We start from the raw sequence: 26,666 nt of genomic DNA, 5'->3' as shown, positions 1-26,666 counted from the left end.
CTCCCTTTGCTTTCTTTTAATTAAGAGATGACTTCCCTAAAATAAGTATACAGTAATACCTTGATTTGAAAGTAACTTGATTTGAGAGCAATTTGCAAGACAAGCAAAATGTTTTAATATAAAGTGACTTGACATACAAGCAATGTCTTAATATACAAGTGGCGTCATGTCACAACTGAGTATAAAAGAGAAGAGAGGCACCTCTAAGTGTAGTATTATAGTTACATTTAATGAAGATACAACATTTAGCAACTCACATGATTGATGATTAAAATAGGCACATCTAAGTATGCAGGCATCCGGGGTAAAGCTGTACGCATAAACCATCCTCCTCACCACCATCAACATCATCCCTTCCACGTTGTGCGCCATGAGCGGTTCAAGCCATGCTTTCAGATCGCTCTACTGCAGGGTAGTCTTTCCGGTCATGATTGCAGACTGACAGTGGTGAGAGCCAGCGGTGCGGAGGATGGTCCATGTGGACAGCTTTACTCCAGATGCCTGCATACTTAGATGTGCCTCTTTTAATCATCAACCATGTGAGTTGCTAAATGTTGTACCTCCATTAAATGTAACCATATTGCTACACTTAGAGGTGCCTCTCTACTCTTTCATACTCTGTAGCTCCTGATAGATTTTGCTTTTAATCCCCTTGTGGAGGCTGACATTTGTGGATAGACATTTTATGGTTAAACAACCTGGTCACATTGCTATAATCTTTTTATATGGACTATAAACTGAAGGACCTATGAATAAATGGTTGTGGAATGAATCATTTGAGTTTCCATTATTTCTTATGGGGAAATTCACTTCGATATACAAGTGCTTTGGATTACAAGCATGTTTCTGGAACGAATTATGCTCACAATCGAAGGTTTTCCTGTATATATAAAAAATGCATTGTAAGGTATCATTTTTATCTGCCTTCCCTTAATTCATATGTCTGTTGGTCATATTTTGTATATTATTAATCATTACAGCTTTCAAATTCAAGTATTTAAATCTGTCATTTAACCGTTTTACCATTTGTTGTCTTTTGTGTGTGTTTTAAGGAGGCAGAGGAAAACTATATCTATGCTATTAAGAAGTCCATTGTAGATTATATATTACTAGATTTGATGGAGCAACAGAGGCTTGAAATTAAAATATCCCCAAAGGTTAGTAGTTTTGCTCTGTATGGTTTGTTTTGTTTGTTAGTCATATTTTAGCCTTCTGATGGTTTACAATTGCTATGCCTCATAAATAGTTTCCATAAAAGAAATTGCTTAATAATATTGATTTCATACATTTGTAAATAGATAAAAATATTACAGTCCACAAACAGATTGTTTTCCAGTAAGAGCTCATTCACACCTGATGTGACAGAAAACACACCCAATGTTATATGCACCTTAACACTTGTTGCCATGCATTTTCAGGTGCATTGTGATATAAGGAGTAGGTCTGCATTTGATTGACTTGAATGGAAAACCCCAGGGCAATGCATCCATTAAAGTGTAAGTCCGGGCTGAAACTAAACAAACTTAAAAATGCTCCCACCCACCTTCTATCTCCTATACTAACTACCATGTAGAAGGAAGATGTATATACTTACCTATTCTTGGTTTGGTCACATGAACTCCCCATTGGCCAACTTCAGGGGAGAGGAGTGAGCAGCAACAACAGGGGATGCCTATGCAGTAACATCACCCATGGGCTTACTATGGGACATCTGTTGTCAACGGTTCCTCCACCCACCTGGAGCTGGCCACTGGGAACTGATCATGTACTGGACTGGAGTGCCCTGAGAATAGTTAGGTATAAGCATCTTTCTTCCACGGGGTAGATAGTATAGGTGTTAGAAGGATGGTGAGAGCAGTTTTAAGATTAGTTAATTCTAGCTTGGACTTCTACTTTAAGCTCACAATTAATCTATCTGGTGAAAATCTATTTGAAAGTATCCAGCTCCTTTACCCTGACCTTAATCATATCTTTATTCAGTATGCCCTGAAGTCTTTCATATGCACCCGTATTCAAAAGAGCAACTTCAAGTTGCTAACCCGATGGTATCATACTCCGTTGGTTATCCAGCTTTGCTTCCCAGAGGCCTCAGACCATTGCTGAAGATGCTGGGAGGGACAGGGGGCGTTCCTACACATTTTTTGGTTGTGTCCAAAAGTAGACCATTTTTGGAGGGAGCTTGCGAAGACTTACCCAAAAGTCCCAGATGACACTGCCTTCTTCCTTCTTCACTTTTCTTACATTCCTGTTAGAATATACAAGAAGAGAGTCCTCATCATTTGCTTAACACTGACAAAGCCTGCATCACCTTAAGATGGATGGTCCCTAATCTTCCTTCTGCCCTGTTGGGGCTAAACAGGGTAGAGGACATTAACAGGATGGAGGACTTAGTGCTTACTGCTCAGAATAGATGAGAGCGATACTCAAAAATGTGGCTCCATTGGAACATTTGTGCATTCTAACGAGGGCAAGGCCGTAATGGACACCTGTTCTGGGGATTGACTTCTCCCTGACCCTCTCGCTGGTCCTATATATGCTAGCATAACATGGCAACCCCCCTTATCCCCCTTCTTTTTCTCTCTCTCTCCTCCCTCTCTTTTCTAATTTTTCTTTTATATAAGTACCTGAATTCGACTTAGGATCATCATTGTGTGATCCACTTTACAACAGAGCTCAGACTGACAGAGGGGGAAGCAGCACAAAGAACAAAGTTGAGTTGAGAGAAAAGTCAAGTCAGCAACCTGGCTGTAAGGGCTGGAAGGGCTGTGTAATTTTCTGGAATGAATGTACTGAAATACAAATCATTTATCAGATAAAAAAACTTGTAAAAAAGGTAAGAAAAAGCAATTATGGTGTTTGCATAGTTATAACTGTATTAAAATGTGTCTATACCATTGTATGTTCATGAGGACTACTTTATTTAAACTACTACAGCACTGGTCAGAAAGATGTGCAATTCAGTAGTACATTTAATCAGATTTCAGTTGACTGTAGTCAGATTACAGCAAAGTGGTTTGAATGATTATTACCGGTTACTGCATGTTGCACTTCTATTGATGCTGTTTGCACTGACTGCAGTTACTCAATATGTCCTTTTGCCTTACTGAGTTACCAAGGCTCTGTCTTCACTAGCAGTATGTACTGGAGAACTTTTTATTTATTTTTAGATTTATTAGTGGCCAAGATAATTATATATCAAGAAAAAAAGTCTCATGAGTCCTTCCAAAGAAACAGGACATTTATTTCCTTGATAATGAGTTTCATAGCCCACAATATGATAGGAGTTGAAGAGCTTTTGTGGGCTCTGAAAAACTGAGCGTGCTTCATGTCTGGAACAAATGAGACCAATATTTGTAATGGAGCTGGCCCGGTGGGAACATTGTATTTGATGGAGCTCATACAATGGTTTACCGGAGCATTTTCAATTCTCAGAGGACTGCATAGCAAGGTGGTATACTACTGCCATCACATTTCTCACATCCATCACCTTTCCTGTTAATGTGATCCCTTTACGCATGCTGTAGATACAGATCTGAAATGTGCAAAGGTAAAGGGGAATAGTGCCAGTAATAAAATCGCTGTGGTCATGATGATAGAAAGTGACAAAGGAAGGAAGGAGACAGGCGGTCAGGGTGATTGCATTGAAATAAGAAGAGTGGCAGCCACAGGGAGAACTGCTAAAGAAAAACTGTCAGACAGTATACACATTGTGTATTGTTATTTAAATCTAGGCACAGTGCTTCAGATAACTATTTTTATTCATTGTCAGCAATCATTCCAAAGAGATGGGATTTTTAGGTCTGTTGTAAGAATTTACATCAGATTAGAAATGAAACTTCTATATAAGAAAACAGTTCAAGTTCTTGAAATGCTTAGTTACAATTTTCCCATCATTCCAATTTCTCTTAGAGCTAATTTTAGCTACTGTTTCATACATTTATACTGTTGGCTGAATTTGAGCTAATGGAGCGTTTATACATTTGGAAATTACATATTGCAATTTATTTATTATAGACGCATTTATGATAGAAGCAAGCTATTAAAATAGCTGATAAAATAAATTACATTGACATTTTTGCCTGTAGCTTTAGATACAACTATTTTAATAAAAAAATAAAAAAATAGAATAACATAATTTGCAGTAACTCATAACAACCAGAGTCAATCTTCTGCAGCTTTCGTCTTGTCACTAAAGTATGATTTCTACCCAGTTTCTGCATTGCAACACATAGCATTTGTTTGCAATCAACATGGTGCTCTTACAGGGTTAGAGTCATGGATTCTGTTCCCACAGGGGCTATACTTCCTTTACGTGTCTTCATTTTGTGAGGCTTTCCTTAGAGATAGGGGGATGGGTAGGAGGCAATCTGGTACTTACATAAAACTCAAACATACTGGGGGTTACTGGTTTTCCTATACACAATGGCCATGGTGTGTATATTTGTAAAGCACTGATATGGACATTGGTCTCTAAGCTCGACTTGTCACTATACTTTGCACTATAGTATTTGTTGACTGTATGAAATAAAAAGATAGAAGAATGACAGCAGAGTCAAAGTAGTCTATTGAGTATACCTTTACTAACAGTTAGAGTTTAACCCCTTCCTGACCAGCTGCCGCAGTTGTACTGCGTCAGGCTGGCTCCCCTGGGGGAAATAACGTTACTTTACGTCCCTTCACCTTTTGACCACTAGGGGGCCCGCGCACCACTGGGGGAACGTGTGTATGCCCGCAGCTCGCCGCTGGAACCAATGCGAGTGCCCAGCTGGCGCAATGACCGCCGGGCAGCCGCGATCGCTCATGACAGAGGAGAGGGAGAGGGGGGAGGAGACAGATTGTGTGTTCATACTAAGTATGAACACTGATCTCCCTCTCCTCCTAGTCAGTCCCATCCCCCCACAGTTAGAACACACCTAGGGAACACGATTAACCCCTTGATCGCCCTCTAGTGTTAACCCCTTCCCTACCAGTGACATTTATACAGTCATCAGTGCATTTTTATAGCACTGATCGCTGTATAATTGTCACTGGTCCCAAAAATGTGTCAAAAGTGTCCGATCTGTCTGCCGCAAAATCGCAGTCCTGGTAAAAATTGCTGATCCCTGCCCTTACTAGTAAAAATATATATATATATATATATATATATATAATAAAAATGCCATAAATCTGTCCCCTATTTTGTAGATGCTTTAACTTTTGTGCAAACCAATCAATATATGCCTATTGCGATTTTTTTCACCAAAAATATGTAGAAGAATACATATTGGCCTAAACTGAGGAAAAAAATTGTTTTCTTTCTTTTTAATTGGGATATTTATTATAGAAAAAAGTAAAAGATATTGTGTTTTTTTCAAAATTGTCGATATCCTTTTTTTTATAGCACAAAAAATAAAAACTGCAGAGATGATCAAATACCACCAAAAGAAAGCTCTATTTGTGGGAAAAAAGGACATCAATTTTGTTTGGGTACAGCGTCGCATGACCGCGCAATTGTCAGTAAAAGCGACGCAGTGCCGTATCGCAAAAAATGGCCTGGTCATTGAGCAGCCAAATCTTCCGAGGCTGAAGTGATTATTATATATATTTTTTTATGTGAGTTTATAGGTAAATCTATTCCAAGCATTTTAAATTCACTTACTGTTGGTGGACTACCTCTGCTGAAAAGCATTTCCTCTTCTTTTAATAGGAATACTCTCTAGGGTTAATTTTGACCTATCCTCTGTTAGCTTGTGGTCATATCCCTGTTTATAAGTTGATTAAATAAAATAAACCCTACACCTAGTACAACTTTGATGTACATTTATATTTTTGTCTTTTTTGTTTTCGTTTGTCAAGATGTCTAACAGCGCTGGACGGCACCAGTTTCCATGGCATGAAAGTGTTAAAGCAGCATATGTCAAACTGAAGAACAACTTGCACATCACACATCCAGTCATGTCTAAAGTTTTGCTTCACTTCTATACAAAGTATGATTATTATTGCTTCTTACATACCTGGTGGGGGTTACTTTAACCATTATTGTCTGTGTTGTATTAAACTCTGCTCTTGGTCTGTTGTTTTATTATATTTATGATGACATGAACACGTGCACAGCAATATCCAATAAATACTTCTAAACTTGTATATCTGTATCACTTGAAACTTTAATTCCACTCCTGCAAAAGAACTCAGTAAACAAACTCCACGTTAAAAATAGTAATGATTAAAACATGGAAATCTGATATCCATCATTTTTAGATTGGCCTTAATATTTTCATGGCGTCTAGCTATTAGCAGAGTTCAGGAACCTGGGTAATCACAGTTGGTGAATTGTATGATTGCAAGGCAAATTATCATGCATATACCATAAGGAATAAACATATTTCACCATTTGCCTTTTTTGGTAAGTTTTTTTTCAAAGGAAAGAAAAATATCTGAGTTGCCCATAGTAATCAATCAGCCTACATTTTCAAGTACAAAATACCAAGTTAACTACTGTTTTCTGTTGACAACACCCACTTTTGTATGTGCAGGATTCAACCCGTTTCTGTTTGTTTGCATAGTGGTAAAAACAAATTCACATACCATATTTTCAGACACTATTTTGGTTTATATATAGGTAACTACACTGAGCAAAATTGTAAAAGCAACACTTTTGTGTTTGCCCCTATTTATCATGAGCTGAACGCAAAGATCTACGACTTTTGCTATGTACACAAAAGGCCTATTTCTGTCAAATATTGTTCACAAATCTGTCTAAATCTGTGTTAGCACTTCTCCTTTGCCGAGATAATCCATCCACCTCATAGGTGAGGCATATCAAGATGCTGATTAGAGAGCATGATTATTGCACAGGTGTGCCTTAGACTGGCCATGATAAAAGGCCACTCTAAAATGTGCAGTTTTACTGTATTGGGGGGTCAGAGGGGCCCGAAAACCAGTTAGTATCTGGTGTGACCAAGATTTGCGTTACGCAGTGCAGCACATCTCCTTCACATAGAGTTGATCAGGTTGTTGATTGTGGCCTGTGGAATGCTGGTCCATTCCTCTTCAATGGCTGTAAGAAGTTGCTACATATTGTTAGGAAATGGAACACGCTTTTTGAATACGCTGATCCAGAGCATCCCAAATATGCTCAACTGGTGACATGTCTGGTGAGTATGCTGGCTAAGCAAGAACTGGGATGTTTTCAGCTTCCAGGAATTGTGTACAGATCCTTACAACATGGGGCTGTGCATTATCATGCTGCAAGATGAGGTAATGGTCGTGGGTGAATGGCACAACAATGAGCCTCAGGATTTCATCACGGTATCTCTGTGCATTCAAAATGCCATCAATAAAATGCACCTGTGTTCATTGTCCATAGCATACACCTGCCTATACCATTACCCCACCGCCACCATGGGCCACTCGATCCACAATGTGGACATCAGAAAACGGCTCACCCACACAAAGCCATAGACGCTGTCTGCCATCTGCCCTGTACAGTGAAAACCGGGATTCATCCGTGAAGAGAACACCTCTCCAAAGTGCCAGACGCCATCGCATGTGAGCATTTGCCCACTCAAGTCAGTTACAACGACATACTCCAGTCAGGTCGAGACCCCGGATGACGAGCATGCAGATGAGCTTCCCTGAGATGGTTTCTGACAGTTTGTGCAGAAATTCTTTGGTAATGCAAACTGATTGCTGCAGCAGCTGTCCGGTAGACTGGGCTCAGACAATCTTGGAGGTGAAGATGCTGGATGTGGAGGTCCTGGGCTGATGCCGTTACATGTGGTCTGCAGTTGTGAGACCAGTTGGATATACTGCCAAATTCTCTGAAATGCCTTTGGAGACGGCTTATGGTAGAGAAATGAAAATTCAATTCAAGGGCAACAGCTCTAGTGGACATTCCTAATTCCTAGTGAGAAGTGCTGACTAACACAGATTTAGACAGATTTGTGAACAATATTTAAGATAAATAGGCCTCTTGTGTACATAGAAAAAGTCATAGATCTTTACGTTCAGCTCATGATAAATAGGGGCAAACACAAAAGTGTTGTGTTTATAATTTTGCTCAGTGTAGTATTCGTGACATAAATATGTATGTTACCATTAGTTATTTTCCACCTAAACCATACACTAGCATTCATTTTTTGTTGGAAAAGCTATATTATAGTATATTGCTAGCATCTCTTGGTTTTAAAATGTTCTCTATACCCTGTAATATTTTTTGTAAAGTATAACAGCTTTGGTAACACACTAAAATCAGTTTTCCTGCCCCATAAATGTTACCATTCTAATTTCAATATTTAGACCCTGGGAGGGAGAAAAATGAGATCAGCTCAAAGTCTCAAGGTACTCATATGAGCTGCAAAGTCTCTTGAGCTTTGCTCATTTTCCAGTTTTTATTGCAACTGCATGCTATAAAGGGAATCAGAAATCCATTTGTAAAGCAAAAAAAAAAAAAAATGGTGATAATGCTGCAAGTCCCATGACTCAGTCTGATATATAATTGTCTGCAAACAGTGAGATGAATGGAAAAGTCATAATCTCAGAGAGTAAGGCAATGAATATGTAACATAAACATCATGCAAAAATACTTTGCTAACCTAGATCTGTAGATTCATAATTTGTATAAACACACACACAACAATTTTAAGGCTTGTCTTGTCCTTGTTTTTAGGTATACAAACTTTAGCCTACTTGATATTGACAGCCTTATGCATTTTGTGCCTATGAAGATAAACGAGTTCATAAATTGCATAAGAAGCAATGCCATAAAAAAATCTGAAGAACTTCAAAAGACATGGCTTAGAGACTGCTGTGACATTGTGATTGAATACAGAGAGAACATAGAATCTGAGATGCCACACGATGAGGTAAGCATGTTATTTTATCAGTATCCCATGTTGGACGTTAATTATGATATGTTATATAAAAACTGCACTTGGCAAAAAAACTTAACAATGCACAAATTTTGTTAAACATGTTTAATTTTCTAGGACTTTTTTCTATTTTTTATAGAGATGTTAGATGTTATTTGAGACACATTGTGTTAAAGATAGTTTGCAAAATAGGGAAGACAAACTTTTTCTCTGGGTGGTACATTGTACAAAAGTTGGATGGCATTGATAAATATGGTTAGCCTAATGCAACATGGTTTGATAATGTAAAATTACTGAGCTATGGTATTCCTTGCTTGCTTGGGTCAGTAATACCAACTAGTAAGTTTCTGCTTACCAATTGTAGTAAACAATGATTCCTGCTTTTCAGAATTTTATAGTTTGTTTCTCTTTGCTAGGATATAGGTTTGTATTAGGTATTGGGAAGTATTTGCATTGAACATTTTACAGGGTAGGTACATCTAGGTAGAAAATCTACAAAAGTACAGGTAGAAAATCAAGAAAAATGGAACCTTAAGGTTTAGACAGATAGGTGGAAGGGTACCCAGGTGGCAGGTTAGCTGAACAGTCACAGTAATAATGGAGACTCCTTATTAAACAGGGATTTTTTGAACCAAGAACAGGTGAGAAAAGAGCAGACACACCGACTGATAGGCAGATATACTGTATAGTGTGTGCATTAACTTGAAGGCAGACGATGTGGCATTTGGCTGATCGAGAATAGAGTCCAGTTTGTCCAGGCTAAATCATCAGCTTAGCATGTGTGCCTGGTTTGACCTGTACTGCAGAAATATTGCACCAATTCCAAGCAGGCAGGGCAGCTGAAATCCAGTTTTCTCCATACAGAAGTAGTGGTTTGCTCTCTCTGTTTATGCTGTTTGTGTCAGAAGTTTTTTCTTCTGTCAATGTGGAGAACTACGCACACATTCTGACTATAAGCTGAGAAAGGATTGGGATTGGGGTGTAATATTTCCACATGTGTTTTTTTAAAGCTTGAGAATTGGTTTTGCTTTGATACTGGTCACAAAAGCTGAAGCAAGTACAAACAGCTATTGATGAGGGCCTGCTGTCAATGGAATTATTGATTTGAAACTTCTCAGTTTCCTCCCTGGGGGGAGTTGTCAAATACAGTCAAAGAGCAGAGAGAGAAATAGCAATATAAATATTCAACAGATCTATCAACTGATATTAAGAAATTGCAAATATCCCTGTTAAATGTTAAAATTTGGTGGCAAGAAATGTTGTTATTTTAATAATTTGAAACTAATCAAGATAATAACCCTTAAGGAAATCTGTCTGGACAGCTCTTGTTTGTTACAGATACTGCTAATCTATTTGGCAGTGGAGGCCCAATTAAACTCTTTACTGACTGCCCAACCTCTGTGCCAGTTCTGAGGCAGTCTTTTCAGTGCTGTATTAACAAACTAGCACAATGTCCAGGAACTCTGATGTTAAGACATCACTGGAGGGGAGCCTTGGTTGTAAAAGGTAGCATTCAGACTGATGGGGATTGTTAAAGAATCAAATTGATAAATAGGCATTTTGCAGATTTCAAAGAGTTCAGGTTCAGGACTTCAGTGATGAGATATTTGGACTCTTATCTAATAATAGCTATAGTGTCTTGATTTTGCTGCTAGTGCATGCAATAAATATATGCCGTTGGGTGTTCTAGTGCACCAGACAGCACCTATACCTAACAAATGACACATTTGAAAAGACTGAACCTTGTAATTGTGTCAACCAATTTATGACAACTAAAATTAACCGGTGTAATTTGTGAAGATTACCCAAAGGACTTCTTGCGAAGATTTGCTTGTTTGCTTATATGTATAGCTATGCTTAGGTAGAGGTTTATAGATTTCTGGTTTTGTTTTAGTAGAAAAAACATATGAATAACTAAAATAATCAACAGCATATAAACAATTGCAGATATGCATCCATATTTAAAATACTGATTTTGCTTTGACTCTAACACGTTCATTTGGAGAATTAAAGCACTAATTGATGATGTGCAAACTCTGAAAAATCATAGCCATTCTCCAGCAGGGTCTGTTGTTGTTAGAGGTTGTTAGATGTTACTTGAGTCACTTGACTAGATGTTACTTGAGTCACTCCCCCATTTGATGGTACCTGCATAGTTCCAGGACCACACAACTTCATTGAGCCAGCAGCAGGACACCAATGGCCCCTTTAGCTGCCTGTAAGGTAGCATTTTGACCACCACTGTAAGGGTTTCATTCTTCCTACTGACTACCAATGGAACATTTTTCAACCCTGATAAGTTGATTTAAGCAGGGGTTCTCTGAGACCTGAAAACCGTTTTGGAGTTCCTTCTGGGGAAAGGCTTTCATAGATGTTCAGGATTTAATTTTTCATTAGTGTAATGTGTTGATGAGTTGTTTTGGATTACTCCACTTTGGCCAATTAAATAAATAACCTCATAGGTCTAAAAAGGTTTAAGTCATGTAAGTAAAAAATGGTTGTATAAATGTTAATGCTGTGTCTGTTGAAAGAGCCATATACAATGCATAACTGAGGACATGGTGGCAGCTCAGTGTGTTTATCATTCTACAGTTTAGCATATCTGAGCTGCACATTTACTTCAAATGAATGCAAATTCTATTGTACTCTTTGGATCGTGTTTAATCCCCACTTTTTTAATTTTGTTACTATTGTACTTAACATGTTGGACTGAACTTGAAATGATTTGAGCAGAATTTTGATGATTCGGTTTGATTTAGTTTATCAAAAATAAGCTATCACTGCAGTGCCTATGTGTCTATGAATATCACCACAGTGTTCCTAAAGCTGCTGGGACTCCCCCTAAAGAACTTGTAACTAATCCAGTCACTTTTCAGATTATCTGTTAGAGATTAGTATTCTGAGCTGGATTTGTTTCATATGTATAAAGATATAAACATTGCATCGTTTTAAGTCTACCATAAAAAATGCATAGCATGTATTCTATAAATTGTATTCTTTTACAATATTCTCCAAGTACATTTACTATAGTGAGGATTTTTGCAGGCAATTTGTGCTAGAGAATTATGGGATCCCCTCACAGGAGTTGTTGGCTCTGCTGACTCCAAATGTCTCATGAGGTAGCTGTAAGAGTCGGTATGCTCCTGTTTCATACATCATTTAAAATAGATGAATAGATGTCCAACAGACAGGAAACCCTAAAAAAACAGTGACACGTGTACAGACCTACAAATCTCAAGTGGAGAAGTGACACAGCTATGTTACAGCTAGATTACATTTAAAAGGTTTCACATAGGTGTTCTTATGAGTTCCATATGCATCACATGAGTATAATCAGATAATAAAATGAAGTATTATGCTCTGTTACTTTATTATTTTCATAGCGTAAACTCCAGTGATTTCATTAGGGACCTGTTAATACCAGTACTTTAATGTGTGTTGAGCAGCCCATTCTATTTGAATAGGATGATAAAGCTCAGTAGGGGCACTTAAACCAGGCTTGCATCATTTTTACTATAGGTTTCAGTATCCCTTTCCACCACACATTCAGTGTGAACAAATATATATTGAGCTTCCTCCAATGTTTATTTATTTATTTATTTTTAAATAGCTTTTAGAAAATGTGCATTGAAATCTGTATTTATGTACTACAGGTGAACCAATTTTGAAAGGTTTTGAATACGCAGATATCCTGCAGGCATATTTACACTTTAAAAATTGAAGAAACTGTGCAATATGTACATTTTAAAAAACACAGCATTTTGTGCATGTTCTAACCAATTGTGCAAGGTTGTAAGCTGGCCATAGATGTTAAATGGCTGTCATTTGTAGGTAATGACCCCCCATTGAAAATATTGTTTTCTACAAGCCTCACATGAGTTGTAAGTTCCAGTATGTGAACATTCTCTGCATGGACAGTGGAGAACAATGAGAAATCAATCAGAAATATTTATATTTATATTTTTGTCTTTATTCCATGCACTTATCATATTTAGAACTTTTTGAACCTGTTATATAATACATAGGTTTCAATGAAATCAAGAAATATATATATATATATATATATATATATATATATATATATATATATATATGTTTCACTTGTTCAATGTCACTGTTGTGATGTGTTATATGTATATATATATATATATATATATATATATATATATATATATATATATATATATACAGGCATACCCCACTTTTAAGTACACAATGGGGTTGATTTACTAAAGCTGTAAAGTGTAAAATCAGGCTCACTTCTGCATAGAAACCAATGAGCTTATAACCCCAGCTTGTTCAATTAAGCTTAGGTAATAAAACCTAGAAACTCATTGTTTTTTATGCAGAAGTGAGCCGGATTTTGCACTTTCCAGCTTTAGTAAATAAACCCTATTGTGTACTTAAAAGTGGGGTATGCCTGTATATATATAGTATATATCATATCACAACACTTTTATTTGCAACAACATGAATACAGTGGTATAATTTACATTTTTGTGCTTTATTTGTTTTCTTACCAGAAGTTACGGAGGAAAAAGATGGATCACTTATTTTGCTGTTTGGCGACACTAATGTCCAATCTTCAGCGAAGTATAGTAGAAGTGTCCCTTGCTGATCTTGTGAAAATGGTTGAAATGTATGGTGAAGGGTTTCACTATGAAGGAAATGACCCACCAGATGATTTTTGGCTCCCAGTGAACCCTCATCTTATTTTACTATTTTTGGTATGTTTTAAAATGTACATTTTATTATTCCATCACTACCAAGTCACTTAAAGAAGGACACCTGACAAATAATAAAAAACCCTTGTTCTAATTATGAATTCATTCATTAAAATGTTTGTAAATATGATTGACATATTTACCCTGATTTGTCTTTACATTAGCTTACTGTAATCCCCTGCCCAGCAAAACTAGGACTCAGAAGGAAAAGGCCAGTACTTTGGTGCAATTGGAGAGCTATTCTTTGCACATCTAACACAATTAACATGCTTGCATTAGAGAAGGAAACAGGAGTAACATTACCTGTGTCCTATTGCTCCTTCACTGGCCAATCAGTAGGATGGGTAACATTTTTAAACAGCCTTCTTTTTCTTCTAGTCATCTGTTGGAAGGTTGTTTATTCTTACCTGGATTTCAGGAGGAAACATTTTTGAACTGTGCAACATGTAGACTGTTTGGAGCTAAGAGAGTAAAGTAAAGCATCTTTGTGGGACAAATAATTGACACGTCAAGATTATGATTGCTGTCTGGAATTCTACTTCAATAATGTGGGCTTATTTATCCACTTGCTGACCAGGCCTTTTTCTGACACTTGTTGTTTACAAGTAAAAATTGTGTATTTTTTGCTAGAAAATGACTTAAAACCCCCAAAGATTGTATATTTTTTTTAGAGAGACCCTAGAGAATGGCGGTTGTTGCAATTTTTTATGTCACATGGTTTTTGTGCAGCGGTTTTTCAAATGCAATTTTTTGGGAGAAATTTAAATTTAATGAATAATAAAAAAAACAAACACAATATATACCCAAATTTTTTGTAAGATATGAAAGATGATGTTAAGCCGAGTAAATAGATACCTAACATGTCATGCTTTAAAAAAAAACATTTTGAAGATAAGGTACCCCAAAATAAGGATGTTACATGAGGACCAGGCAGCTTAAACATGGGATTTTTATTACAAAAATATATCATTACAAAATTCTGGGTTAAAATAGTCCACCATCAACTCCACCTCAGTTGTGATTTAAAAAAAAAAAACAATGTTGTCTTGGATGGCGCAGCTGCATTTACATACTACACATTCGTGGATCTACCAATACCTGCCAGAAGTATGCTGGAGTATGAACAGTCAGATGGTCGTCTATGCAAGATGAATATTTTTTTAAATCATGAATGAGGTGGAGGTGAAGGTGGAATTCTTTAACCCAGGATTTTGTAAGGATATATTTTTGTAATAAAGATCCTGTGTTTAAGCTACCTGGTCCTCCTGTAACATTGTACCTTATCCCCAAAAAGTTGTTTATGCCTAGCTTGGGTTATTTGGATATATGGTGAGTCAGCAACCATACGGGACACAGGTTTAACCAATCCCTACATAACTAACCAAAGCATTAATAGTAGTGAGTCATTGGCATATGTGATGTGTCTACCAGTTTAGTATTACAGAGGAGGTCTAGTACCAGAATCATAGTATGGCGAACACCGCGCATGCATTCACCACTGTGCATGAGCATGCGGGGACAGGGTGCTTTGACAAAAAAAGTAATTTATTTCTATTACATTTTTTTAATTTTTACACTGTCCATTAAAAAAAAAATGTTTTGATCACTTTTATTGCTATCGTAAGGAATGTAAACATCCCTTGCGATAACAATACAGCATTACAGGCCCTCTTTATGGAGAGATCTGGGGTCTAAAAGATCCCAAATATCTCCTCTACCCTTTAAAGCAAAAGATCAAAAGAACTTTTGCTTAAAAAAAAATGGCCTAGTTTACATACTACTATTACCTACTACTATAGAAGTGACGTCTTGATGTTGCTCGGGTGCTCCTAGGCCATAGAGGCCATCTTTCCTTTGTTCATCTCTGTGCCCAGCCACCAGTGCCAGATTGGTTCCCAGATCTACCAATCGCCCAGGTAAGCCCGGAAACCACCGGAAAGTAGTGGGAGGGCTCGCCCCCCCCCCCTCCGCTTTCCTTCTAAAAGTGATCCAGCAGCAAATACGCCGCTTGCACCACCTTTATCAGAAAGACTGGCTCCTGAGGGCAAAAATGATACTGGGTCATGATATCTAGCTGCAGCCGTGACCCCGCTATTAAACGTCAAAATAATGACGTATTTTCCTAGTTAGGCAGTCGGCAAGTGGTTTTAATTGAAACAAGTTTCAAAATGATATGGTGTACAATAAGCACTTGTTGCCAAATTGAAATCTAGTTAAGTAGAAAACTGAGAAGCAGCTAGAGAATTGGCATCTGTAAGTGGCAAGAGAAATGAGATCTGTGAGAAATTGCTCACCACTGCTCTTCAGATAATCAGACATTTGGATATGGGGTGCCCAAAGCTGTATAGATACTTCACACTGTACTGTATCTAAGGCAGCACTTTTTTCCTTATAAGATGTAATTTGAGCTCAGAGACAGATAGTCAGATGTTTGTAAAAATGTCTCCTCACAATATCAATACTGTATGTCTAAATTCCTGCAAAAAAACTTTTATCTGTGTTTTTTAATCGTATATGGAAAGTGACAAAATGTAATTTGCTATAGCTAATTTAAGTAGATTCATAGGAGTTGATTTACTAAAGGCAAATAAAATGTGCAGTTGCACTCTGCAAGAGTAGTTGCTTAGTAAATGAGCAGAAAGTCTGCTGACTTTCATCATCCAATCATGTGCATATTTTCCTTGCACGTGATTGGGTATTGTTTGCAAAGTGAATATTTACCTCATTTACTAAACTCTGGAACAACTGCTCTTGCAGAGCGCAATTGCACTTTGCAAAGTGCACAGTCTATTTGCCTGTAAATAAACCCCATACTGTTCAGTAAACAAACATACGCGTATATGATTGATTAAAATGGTACAAATACATTTCTAATAGTAAAGTTAGATGCAACTAAAAAAAAGGAATGTAAATAATAAGCTACGAGCCTATGCCTTAGCATACATGATTCCATTCTTTCAAGTTCTCCTGACTGTCTTCTTCATAGATGTAAATATCCTTTCCCAAATTGTCCAGACTGACAGCTTAATGATAATGTGTGCTTTTATTTCTCTTTGTATGTTTTATACACTGGGTACATGCCTGACACATGAAAGATGTGACAGTCTCTTTTGTTTTCAAGTAATAATGGCACTTAGTCTGTGAACGTGATAAAAATCCATTTGATGGCATGAATTACAAATTGTTGTTTTCACAGAAGGCATAAATATGTATGTTGACAGTGTCATGCAACACTAACTTCTGTCATTCCTATCAGAATCCTGGCACTAAATCTTTAGTAGAAATCAAGCCTATTTGCAGAGCCATAAATACAGATGGCTTTGGAGCATTTTTATGTAAGCTAAACAGGGAAAATACTACATGGTGCATACAAATATAAAACACAGCCATTTATTTGTTATAATATTAAAGTAGACCTATCAGTACCTTTGTTTTACTGAAGTGTCACAACTTGTGACATTTTTTTTATGAATTTTTTTTGAGCTTTAGCCAAGTAACTGTGGCTAGGAACAATCTTTCAATATCTGCTTCAGAGAAAACATCTGGCAAATGAATTATGATGTCATCAGTTTGCTACAGGCACTTCTCCAGTCTCCCCTCCTCCAGTCTTTACTCAAATATACAATGTAATGTTCTGGAAGTGACAGAGAGCTGATTCATGTGACAATGGGTGCACACAGCCATTAATATAAAGATTGTTGCACGGGCAAAATGGTTTTCATGGCTCTACCATCCTAGGGCCAGGGCCCTTGTACAGGAAGTACTTCTCTGAGTAATTATAAATACCTGTAAGCATTGCAATTAATTACTTAGCATGCTTGGATTTAATACAAAAATATATATAATGCTAGGCCTACTTTACAGCAGCTCTGTTTTCCAAACATAATGGTTAATTGTAAGTATGTTTAAAAAGAAAGCATATTTACCTATGTATTGCAGACAAATAGAATCATCTGACCTCAGATTTATGTACATGTCATATTATTTCAAGCTGAATGAGCTATGATGTCTGTGTGTGTCTCCTTGCCCCAACAGCCACTTGCTGTTCGGCAAAATATTCGAGGAGGCAGATTAGGGAACCTGCCCCTAATGATATTGTAACTGCAGTTATCGGTGATAGAACTTACCTGTATAATTGTTTGAGCCAAGCTTACAGGATAACAGAGTGCTTGATGCATGTCTAACCTTCCACTAATGTTTGCGGCCAGCTTTTCTGTTACTTTCTCTACACTACTCACTTCTTAGCCCAGCTCACAAGTTCTTTTCAAAGTCCCACTGGAGACAATAAAATCATCTCTGCTCTTGCTTCTAACTTGTAACTTCTGAAATTGTAATATCTTGATACATCTATTAGGCACTTACTGGAACTGGAAAACAAAGTTTCAACATTATTCCTTCTATGGGTCTCTGAGACTCACTTACTAGTGTACACATTGTGATGTGGAGTCTCCTACAACAAAGTCTCTTATAATAACCTTAGATTGGTCATCAGGCCATTATCATTTTTGGCCATGGCTTCTCACACGGCAAGGCATAATTCACTCACTGCTGCAGGGACCAGGTTCTCTCTCTCTCCCTCTCTCACTGCCTCTACAAAACTCCTCCTTCACCCAGGAACTAGTGGCTCATCTCCAAATTGGAGAAACAGTCCATCAAAAACAGATCAAGGTCTTAGTTACACACTAGAGTTGGGGGAAAACTGTCCAAAAGCTGTAAGTCCATTTTACATGCTATTACATTTGTTAGCTAGAAACCCCCCTATTTGCACTTATTTGATTTCAATTTATTTTTCTTTAGGATTAAGTTATGCCCAGCTATCATGCCCTGTCTAGTAAGAATACTTCAGTGATCACTGCAGTTATTGTTATTGAACAGGTCAGAACTTAGCCCAGAATATTAAGTCCCTGATAATAAAATGGCTTTAAATCAGAGAGGCACAGAAAGGAGGGCTTTTTGACAATAAATAATAGCAAACATCTTGCAATGTCTGCTCCTAGGCAAGTCTTTTACTTTTAAAAGTTTAAAATGTCTGACAGGTTCATGTTCTCTAATTTTGAAAATGTACCATAGGTCTCCAGAAGAACTCCTTGTTAGTCAACCTATTTGCATTGATTTCTCTTTTAAACTGTTGCTTGGCTTGAAATAAAACAGCACCACTTTACCATCCTGTGTTTTAATGCCTTATAAATGTTAAGCAGTAAAACAACTTAAGGTCTTGTTTAATTGGTTTTGCTTTTGGTGATATAAACTTTTAAGATTTGTGAGTAGAAGGCATATTTCACCTGTCAATTAGTAGGCTTTTGTCTAGCTAAAGCCATAAAGATTATGTAAAGCCTCATTCCTTAGGTGATCCTTAGGCTGTCATGTTATGACAAGCACAAATTAAAGAAAAAATTTACTTCAACAATGAAATGGCTGTTTCTTCCCATACGTTAATGAGTGGATTACCAGGCATAGGCTAGTTCCTCTAGTCTGCGTCTATTCCTCTGTGTGCAGCCTACTGACTTTTGACGATTATAAACTGTGAAAATAAAAACTTTTTTCATGTGACTAGGAGGCATAATAGGCTACTACTGATGAATCAGTGAATCTAGATGTTTAAACTTGGTTATGATAACAATTTTGCCAATCCTCATAATATATTAATAAAAAAGTTTGGCAATTAATATTAACAAACTTCCTAGTTTGCAATAAAGAATATTTTATATTCCTGGTTTATGCACTCATTAAAGTTGTGTGTGAGGCTGCTCGTATGGATAGTAACGTTGTCTTTTTCTATAGAATGTCGACTGGATTGGTCCCTTTATAAAAACCACGTATATTGGAAATTTGAGACTTATTTAAACATTCATTGTAGAAATATAAAATAAATAAAAAAGAAATAATGTTTTTGCTTTCACAGAAACCATTTTTAAAAGAATCGGTTGTCAGCTTTAATCCATCCATTGAAGAGATTGTCTGTGGCTTTGACAACACAGTGGATAGCTTGGTTATCAGTGTCCAGCAGATGGCAAGAATTGAGACTTTTCTTTTCCAGGTAATGTGTTACAAATCTATCCCATTCATGTTTCCCAATCAATTAGATGAATGGAAAGGAAAGGAGACATTGTTTTTTTAGCCTTCATAGAACTGTATTATTTGTAAAACAGTTTAGGAGACTGGACTGGACAAGAACAATACTGGGATAGGGACAGAAATTAATTACTCAAGTAATTAAATAGGTAAAAAATGCGTGTTATACATTGTCATAAACCAAAGGAGTTCTAACGTTTTGTTCTTGCTAGGGGACCAAGATTCTGAAGTATCTTTCCTCTAAGATATATACTGTTTAAAATTATATTTTTGTATACATTGCATGCTCAGGATGCATGCTATGGTACAATGTTCATGCTTAATTGCAACATGCCACAAGGAACCTTATGGATTGATTTTTTACAAAATATTTAAGAATAAATACAAGGTTTTTATCCAGAATGATTTGACCAATCTTAAAATAATGCTGCCTATGCTATTAGAGATGCCATCTGACTGGTATTTTTGTTAGCCTGGTCAGTAAAAATTGAAATTGTCTCCAATGTTAATAACAAGGAGGAGATCATATGGGGCTATTTTCTTTTCAAAGAAAGTACCAACCTTATGCTACTATATGTAGAAGGCTTTCGTAGGGCAGGGACAAAGGGTGCACAATTTCAAAATAAGCTAAATACAAGATCATAGAGATAATCAAAAACAACATAAATGCTTGGCTGCAATTACGAATCCAAAAAATTATTCTGGACTAAAAGCAACCAAAAGGAATTACAGACGTGTTAAACAAACTGGTATAAAAAATGAACTGCAAAAGACAAAGATTTCCTATACAGAGCTGCTACTGCTTCACTCTTTGGAGCACATTCTAGATTTATTCCACAATTCTACATTTATATAACATTTTGAGTTATATGAGAATAATTTTAAAAAACATATCCATATATGATTTTAATATAACATTTTTTTTTACCAGTAGCTTTATTCAGCCACCACCTCCCAAAAATTTTTGATAATTAACCGACAGGGGGTGCCGATGCTCATGGCCGACGGTCACAATGACCACCGGCAACGAGCGATCATGACCAGGAGACACAGAACAGGGATGAGTGTGTGTAAACAAACACTTCCCTGTTCTGTTCTGACAGGAGTGACAGATTGTGTGTTCCTATTGGCTAGGAACCACGATCTGTCACTTCCTGTAGTTAGACCCTCCCCCTTCAGTTAGAATCACGTAGCGGGGAACACAGTTAACCCCTTCACCACCCCCTAGTGTTAACCCCTTCACTGCTAGTGACATTTTTACAGTAATCAATGCATTTTTTAATCGCACTGATCGCTGTATTAATGCCAATGGTTCCAAAAATGTGTGAAAATTGTCTGATGTGTCCGATAAAAGTCCCCAAAAAAATCGCAGATCGCCGCCTTTACTAATTAAAAAAAATTAAAAATAAAAATGCCATAAAACTATCCCCTATTTTGTAGACGCTATAACTTTTGCGCAAACCATTCAGTATATGCTTATTGCGATTTTTTTACCAAAAATATGTAGAAGAATACATATCGGCCTAAACAGAGAAAAAATGTGCTTTTTTTACAAAAAAAGGGGATATTAAAAAGTACAAAATATTGTGTTTTTTTCAAAATTGACGCTATTTTTTGTGTATTACGCAAAAAATTAAAACCGCAGAGGTGATCAAATACCACCAAAATAAAGCTCTATTTGTGGGAAAAAAAGGACGTAAATTTTGTTTGGGTACAATGTTGCACGACCGTGCAATTGTCAGTAAAAGCGACGCAGTGCCGAATCACAAAAATCGCTCTGGTCAGGAAGGGGGTAAATTCTTCCGGTGCTGAAGTGGTTAAAAGCTAATGGTTTCATGACTTGCAAGTTGCATCTTTTTCATACTAACACTCTTTGTAACTGGCCACATCTAGTGCTTGAATGGTTCCTGCATATTGATGGGTCAGCAGCCTACAAGAAGTGGGCCTTTTGCTTTTTCTCTAGAGCTCACACAAGAAATCAGTACTCCTGATTAATGTGATGTAGATGCCTTCAAGGCTGCATATAATAAACAAACACAGGCACTTGGTTTTCAATTGTTATATTGCTTAAAACGTCAACTATTTAACAACTTACATGGCAATAGGCCTTATCCACAATGGTGCAATGCACATGGTATTTATTACCATATTTAACATTGATTTTGATGTAAAAGCCAATTCACAAAGATAATCAAAGGATCACAGCTTCTTAAAATATTGGTAACTTTAGGCCGGCAAGAACCATGAGCTTCAAGGAGGTGTCTGTTGAAGAAAGTAGAAAGGTGGTGAGGTGGTGAAAAATAATTCTTCATTAGATAAGTTAGATATTCATGGGAAATAAACACTTTCGATATTTAAATGCTCATTTCATGAATGAGTCCATGTTTTAGGAGAAAATGATCACAAATAGAATATCAAAGACTTGCATCTTAGTTCACTGAGCATAATGTATTAGTTTTTAGTGTTCAAAAAACAATATGGTTTAGGCTGAAATCCTGTTTTATTCTCCTCTATCTCCAGCTAATATTTGTGATATTAGTGTTGATACTATTGTAGAAATGGGCCAGATCCCTAGCTCGATTTCACAGATAAATCCTAAATAATGTTTAATTGTAATGCTAGGTTTCTAGTAGTTATTATAACCTCTAATCACATTCTCCAGTATTAAGGTATTTCACACACGTTAATTATAGAACAGCATCAATACTGGCCTTAAAAATCCTTTTTTTATTAAAAATAATATAGTGTATTAACAAAATAAAATAATGTATTCATGTGCTGCATTATGCACTCTAAGGAAACAATGCCTATGATGTTTTGTATCTTGGCTGAGTTCCTAAATTATATTTGAATAACATTACCAAGCTTGCCAAGAAGAATGGTTTTATACTGGACCATGCCTGAATAAAATATGTGTGATATCAAAACAGTGTTCTAAAAGACAAAATATATTGTATGTCAGTGTTACCAAACTACAATATTGTGAGTAAACAAGTACATCTTACTTGCATTGTGCAAAAAAGATGCCATTCCAGAGCTCTCTCATGCAAATTAGAAATTAAAAATACACCACTACCTGTCTTACCTTGGGGCCATGGCTTACTGATGCTCTGTGTGTGTATATTGATGCACATCTGGTCAGGAGCTTGCACTTAAAGGTGCCTTCTTGACCTCCCTGGCAGTATGGTTATTTCAGATTTTAGGTGCTTAAAGCGGTACCATTATTTTGCACAGGAATTTGGCGTTTTATATTGTAGGCCTGTAATTCTTAGGAATAGTTCACTTAAATCTGTCCAAACAAGAGTCTAGTAGACATCCCGGGTATGATAAAGTTTGAAAAATGAAATAAAAAATTATAATATAATAAATAACTATAAATAATTATAACAAATAATAATATAATAATAATAAAAATTATTCAATAATGTAATCAAATCAAAAACACTGAAATTTGCTCAGTTGCAGAATTGTCGCTTTCGTTACTTTTAGTGCTTGATGACGGATCTCCCCACAAATCACTATCGCTCAATTCTGTGAGTGATTCTATTTTATTATCGCTGTTTTCTAGCTGGTCTAAAGCCACTTTTGATGTAAAGAGACAGTTTTGGTTGCTATGGACAATCTCCAGTTTCCAGGCAGAAAGAACAGTTTTTATATATAGAAAACTGCATGCAGGACACTGGGCAGACCACTAGGGACAAAGGGGATATGTCATTATTTGATACAGTACTGTAATCTGTAAGATTACAGTATACTGTATCTGTACTGTGTGTTTCACTTTTTGAATTTGCCACCGAACTCCGTCCCCGTGCGTCGCAACGCTCGCAGGGAACGGAGCTCGGCACTGTGAATCGAGCAAGACACAGCGGCTCGCCGATCACAGCGGGGAGACATTGCAGGATCCAGGGGACAAGGTAAGTAAACTCTTCCTGGATCCTGCCAGGCATGTACTGGCCATCGGGACTACAGGGAGTTTCCCGGTGGGCCGATGGCTCAGTGGGCCGATTTCAGTGACAGTGGACCGCCGCCTCCCTCCGATCCTCTGTCCCCCCCACAGTGCTCATCTCCTCTCCCTGGCTAGTTATGCAGGGCGCCTGAATACAGCCATGATGCTCAGGGGTCAACACTGAGAAGCTCATCATACGATCCGGAAGGAGGGTGGCCTCACTTTCCTGCCTAATCTTCTCCCATTCGGGGGGGGAGCCAAACTGATTCTTTGCCCCAGGTGAAATGATGTCTAACTTCCCCACTGGTACTGCCTATAAGAGAAATAATGTAGAACAGCTAATGGCTAGTGGGGGGGGGGGCTTGGGTGGCAGGCCGGGGGAGGCGGGTTTGTCCAGCCGGCATGGGAGAGACCTGTCAAAGTGGGCCAGTCTGGATGAAGTCCAGGGCCAAATTTTTGTCCCAGTCCAGCCCTGGATCCTGCGATGCGATCCCGAGTCTGGCTCGGGGTTACCGCTTTTGGTATGAAAAATCCACCCCAAGCCAGACTCGGGAATACCGCCGGGGGGGTTAAAACCCAACTTGCCTGGAGGAAGAAGAAACTGAAAGCACCAGCATAGGACTGGCAGAAGAGGAGCTAAGGGATCTTTATATCCTTGCACAGAGTAGGCAAGTATGATCTCTGCATATTTTAGGTATACACTAGCTATCTGCATATTTTAGGTAAACACTAGCCTGGGCAATTATTACTATGCATATTGGGAACATATATACAGTAATTAGAGTTTACATTTATTATTAATAACCGCATGCCACAATGATCAGCAGATCTGGAGATTACCAAAGTACTGTTGACCTTGCCCTACCCCTAATCCTTTACTTTTGTCTTTTGAAGAAATTGGTTGCCTCAATGATCAAATCAAAGCTTTAGGAGGCAGGGACAGCTTTCATAGTAGTATATACAGTACTTACATATTGCTCCAGCTATTTTTTGATCCACTGAGAGTTATGACATATAGTTTTTACTGAAGATAATCTAACTCTGGCCAATAACAAAATGAACACTAGATGTTGAAGAAAAGCAAGGTAATTTTACTAGGGAATATTTCTAAAACAGAGAAATCCACAGTCATTTCTTCCGCCCAGTTCCAGTTGTAATGATTGGTCCCCAAAGCCGCCATTCTTGCAGATCTGGTCTTGTCACCACCCCTTTCCCTGATGTCCACTAATGATCATGCATTGTATGGGATGATATAGGTGTCCTTGCCCACATTCTGTTGCTGGATATAAGAGGAACTGAGTGTTGACTGCCATGGGTGAGTATTTCTCTGTGTTAGATAATCCACTAGTAAAAGTAACATTATATTCTTCAACAGCTAGGAGACTTTATTTTTTTATTTATATCCAAAGCTTTATTTATTCTAAGACCTCTGCCTTAAGCATTTTACATCATATGCTCTGTTTTAACTTCCTGTGTCTAAGACAGAATGGTTTTCAATTCTGATTTTCATATGACATAAGAGCTTTAATCAAAATTGCCTGCTTTACAGTTCACTTGCACGTTTGATTGACTTACCCATTTCACCTAAATACATGTAATATCTTATCAGCTTGTGTAAAATAGTTCCTTCATTACAATGATATACCTTTATATTTTAATGGTTGATATTCTCTGGTATCTCAAGGTTCGAGATGCTGAAAATCACAACAGGTACATTATTCCTAAATCAGTCTCTAGTGAGCAAACTAGAGCCTGCTCATTACAGCTTTCAAAGGTAAACAATTGAGGTACTTGTATCTGCAGGCTGTAGATAATCTGAAAATCAAATACATCAGTTCAATACAAATCCATGAAGAGATTGTCCTGTCATCCAAGGCAAGAATAAGAGCTGTGATTGAAAATAACATGCGTGGTCCACATAGGTAAGTGCTATCTAAAGCTTTTTTTCTACATTTGTATTTTATCTACTTTATATAGGTGTGCACATAATTGAAAATAGTCCTTTATGACAGAATTCATTAAAAAAAAGCCTTATTAGTACAGGCAATCCCCGAGTTACAAATATCCAACTTACAAATGAATCATATTTACCAACTGAGGGAGACAACAGGAAGTGAGAAGAAATCTACCCCTAGGAATTCACTCCTTTAAGAGTTATCATGGGAAAAAGGTGTCTCCACTGAAGCTTTATCACCAATCCTTGTTTCCACAACAACCCAAAATTTTCAAAATCCAATTGTCATAGGGACAGAAAGTGAGGTGAAATCTTCTGACCAGAGGCACAAACCGCAAAACAAATGTTACAGGGGTGTTAACCCTTCCCTATGCTATCCAAAAAATGTAAAAATAATTTTTTGGGCTGGAGTTACACTTAAAAAACTACCTTTTGCAACATACATACAAATTCAACTTAGGAACAAACCTACATAACCTATCTTGTTTGTAACCCTGGGACTGCCTGTAAATGTCACTATCTTTATGTGACTTGCTTATTTTGTAGGTGAATCAGAAACAGGATAATGCAATTATTTAGAAAAAAAAAAAACGTAAATCCTCTAAGTTAAAAAAATTTAAATTATTTTAATGGCTGCATTTTTCAGCTTTTTAAATATCATATAATTTCAGTAATAATCAGGCTGAAAAGCTTGCAAATATGCAGCAGGTGGCAAACTTTATCCGTTTTTGTCCACATTGAACTGCTCAGAAGGATATGCAAAAACATGACCACAATTGTATGATTATTAGAATTATGAAAACAACATAAACTGTTATTTTTGTTACAGAAAGGTATTATGTAGATCAATTGTATTTATGTTATATGAACAGTTTAGTTTAGGTTAGCAAAGTATTCCTTGAAAGCTAAACTCCAAGCAGATTTAAATAAATCAACTTAATGCTATGTATGTTATTTATTCTTTAAATAGTGATTAAGTGTACATTGCAACTAATGTAAATATCTGAACCTGCCCTGATATCAACCGCCTTGTAATCCCCTGCATAGCAGAACTGAGATTGGAATAGAAGGTGTATAACGAGGAGCCAATAAGACTCTACAGCATGCATGTATGCTGACAG

The 26,666-nt window shown here is 37.1% G+C and overlaps 1 protein-coding gene across 1 annotated transcript in view; it reads left to right on the top strand.

Moving 5' to 3' along the window:
- The window catches only part of LOC141133958 (dynein axonemal heavy chain 3-like), a 3,453,856-nt gene that overhangs the window by 396,449 nt on the left and 3,030,741 nt on the right, over positions 1-26,666 (top strand). Inside the window, exons 8-13 of the mRNA XM_073623563.1 lie at positions 1,053-1,157; positions 5,836-5,966; positions 8,648-8,843; positions 13,373-13,576; positions 19,476-19,610; positions 25,395-25,513. Of these exons, the coding sequence (XP_073479664.1) occupies positions 1,053-1,157; positions 5,836-5,966; positions 8,648-8,843; positions 13,373-13,576; positions 19,476-19,610; positions 25,395-25,513 (890 nt within the window). The remainder of the gene's footprint in view (positions 1-1,052; positions 1,158-5,835; positions 5,967-8,647; positions 8,844-13,372; positions 13,577-19,475; positions 19,611-25,394; positions 25,514-26,666) is intronic.

Source organism: Aquarana catesbeiana, linkage group LG03, assembly GCF_042186555.1.
Source record: "Aquarana catesbeiana isolate 2022-GZ linkage group LG03, ASM4218655v1, whole genome shotgun sequence".
NCBI lineage: Eukaryota > Metazoa > Chordata > Amphibia > Anura > Ranidae > Aquarana > Aquarana catesbeiana.
This window is presented reverse-complemented; position numbering and strand designations above follow the sequence as displayed.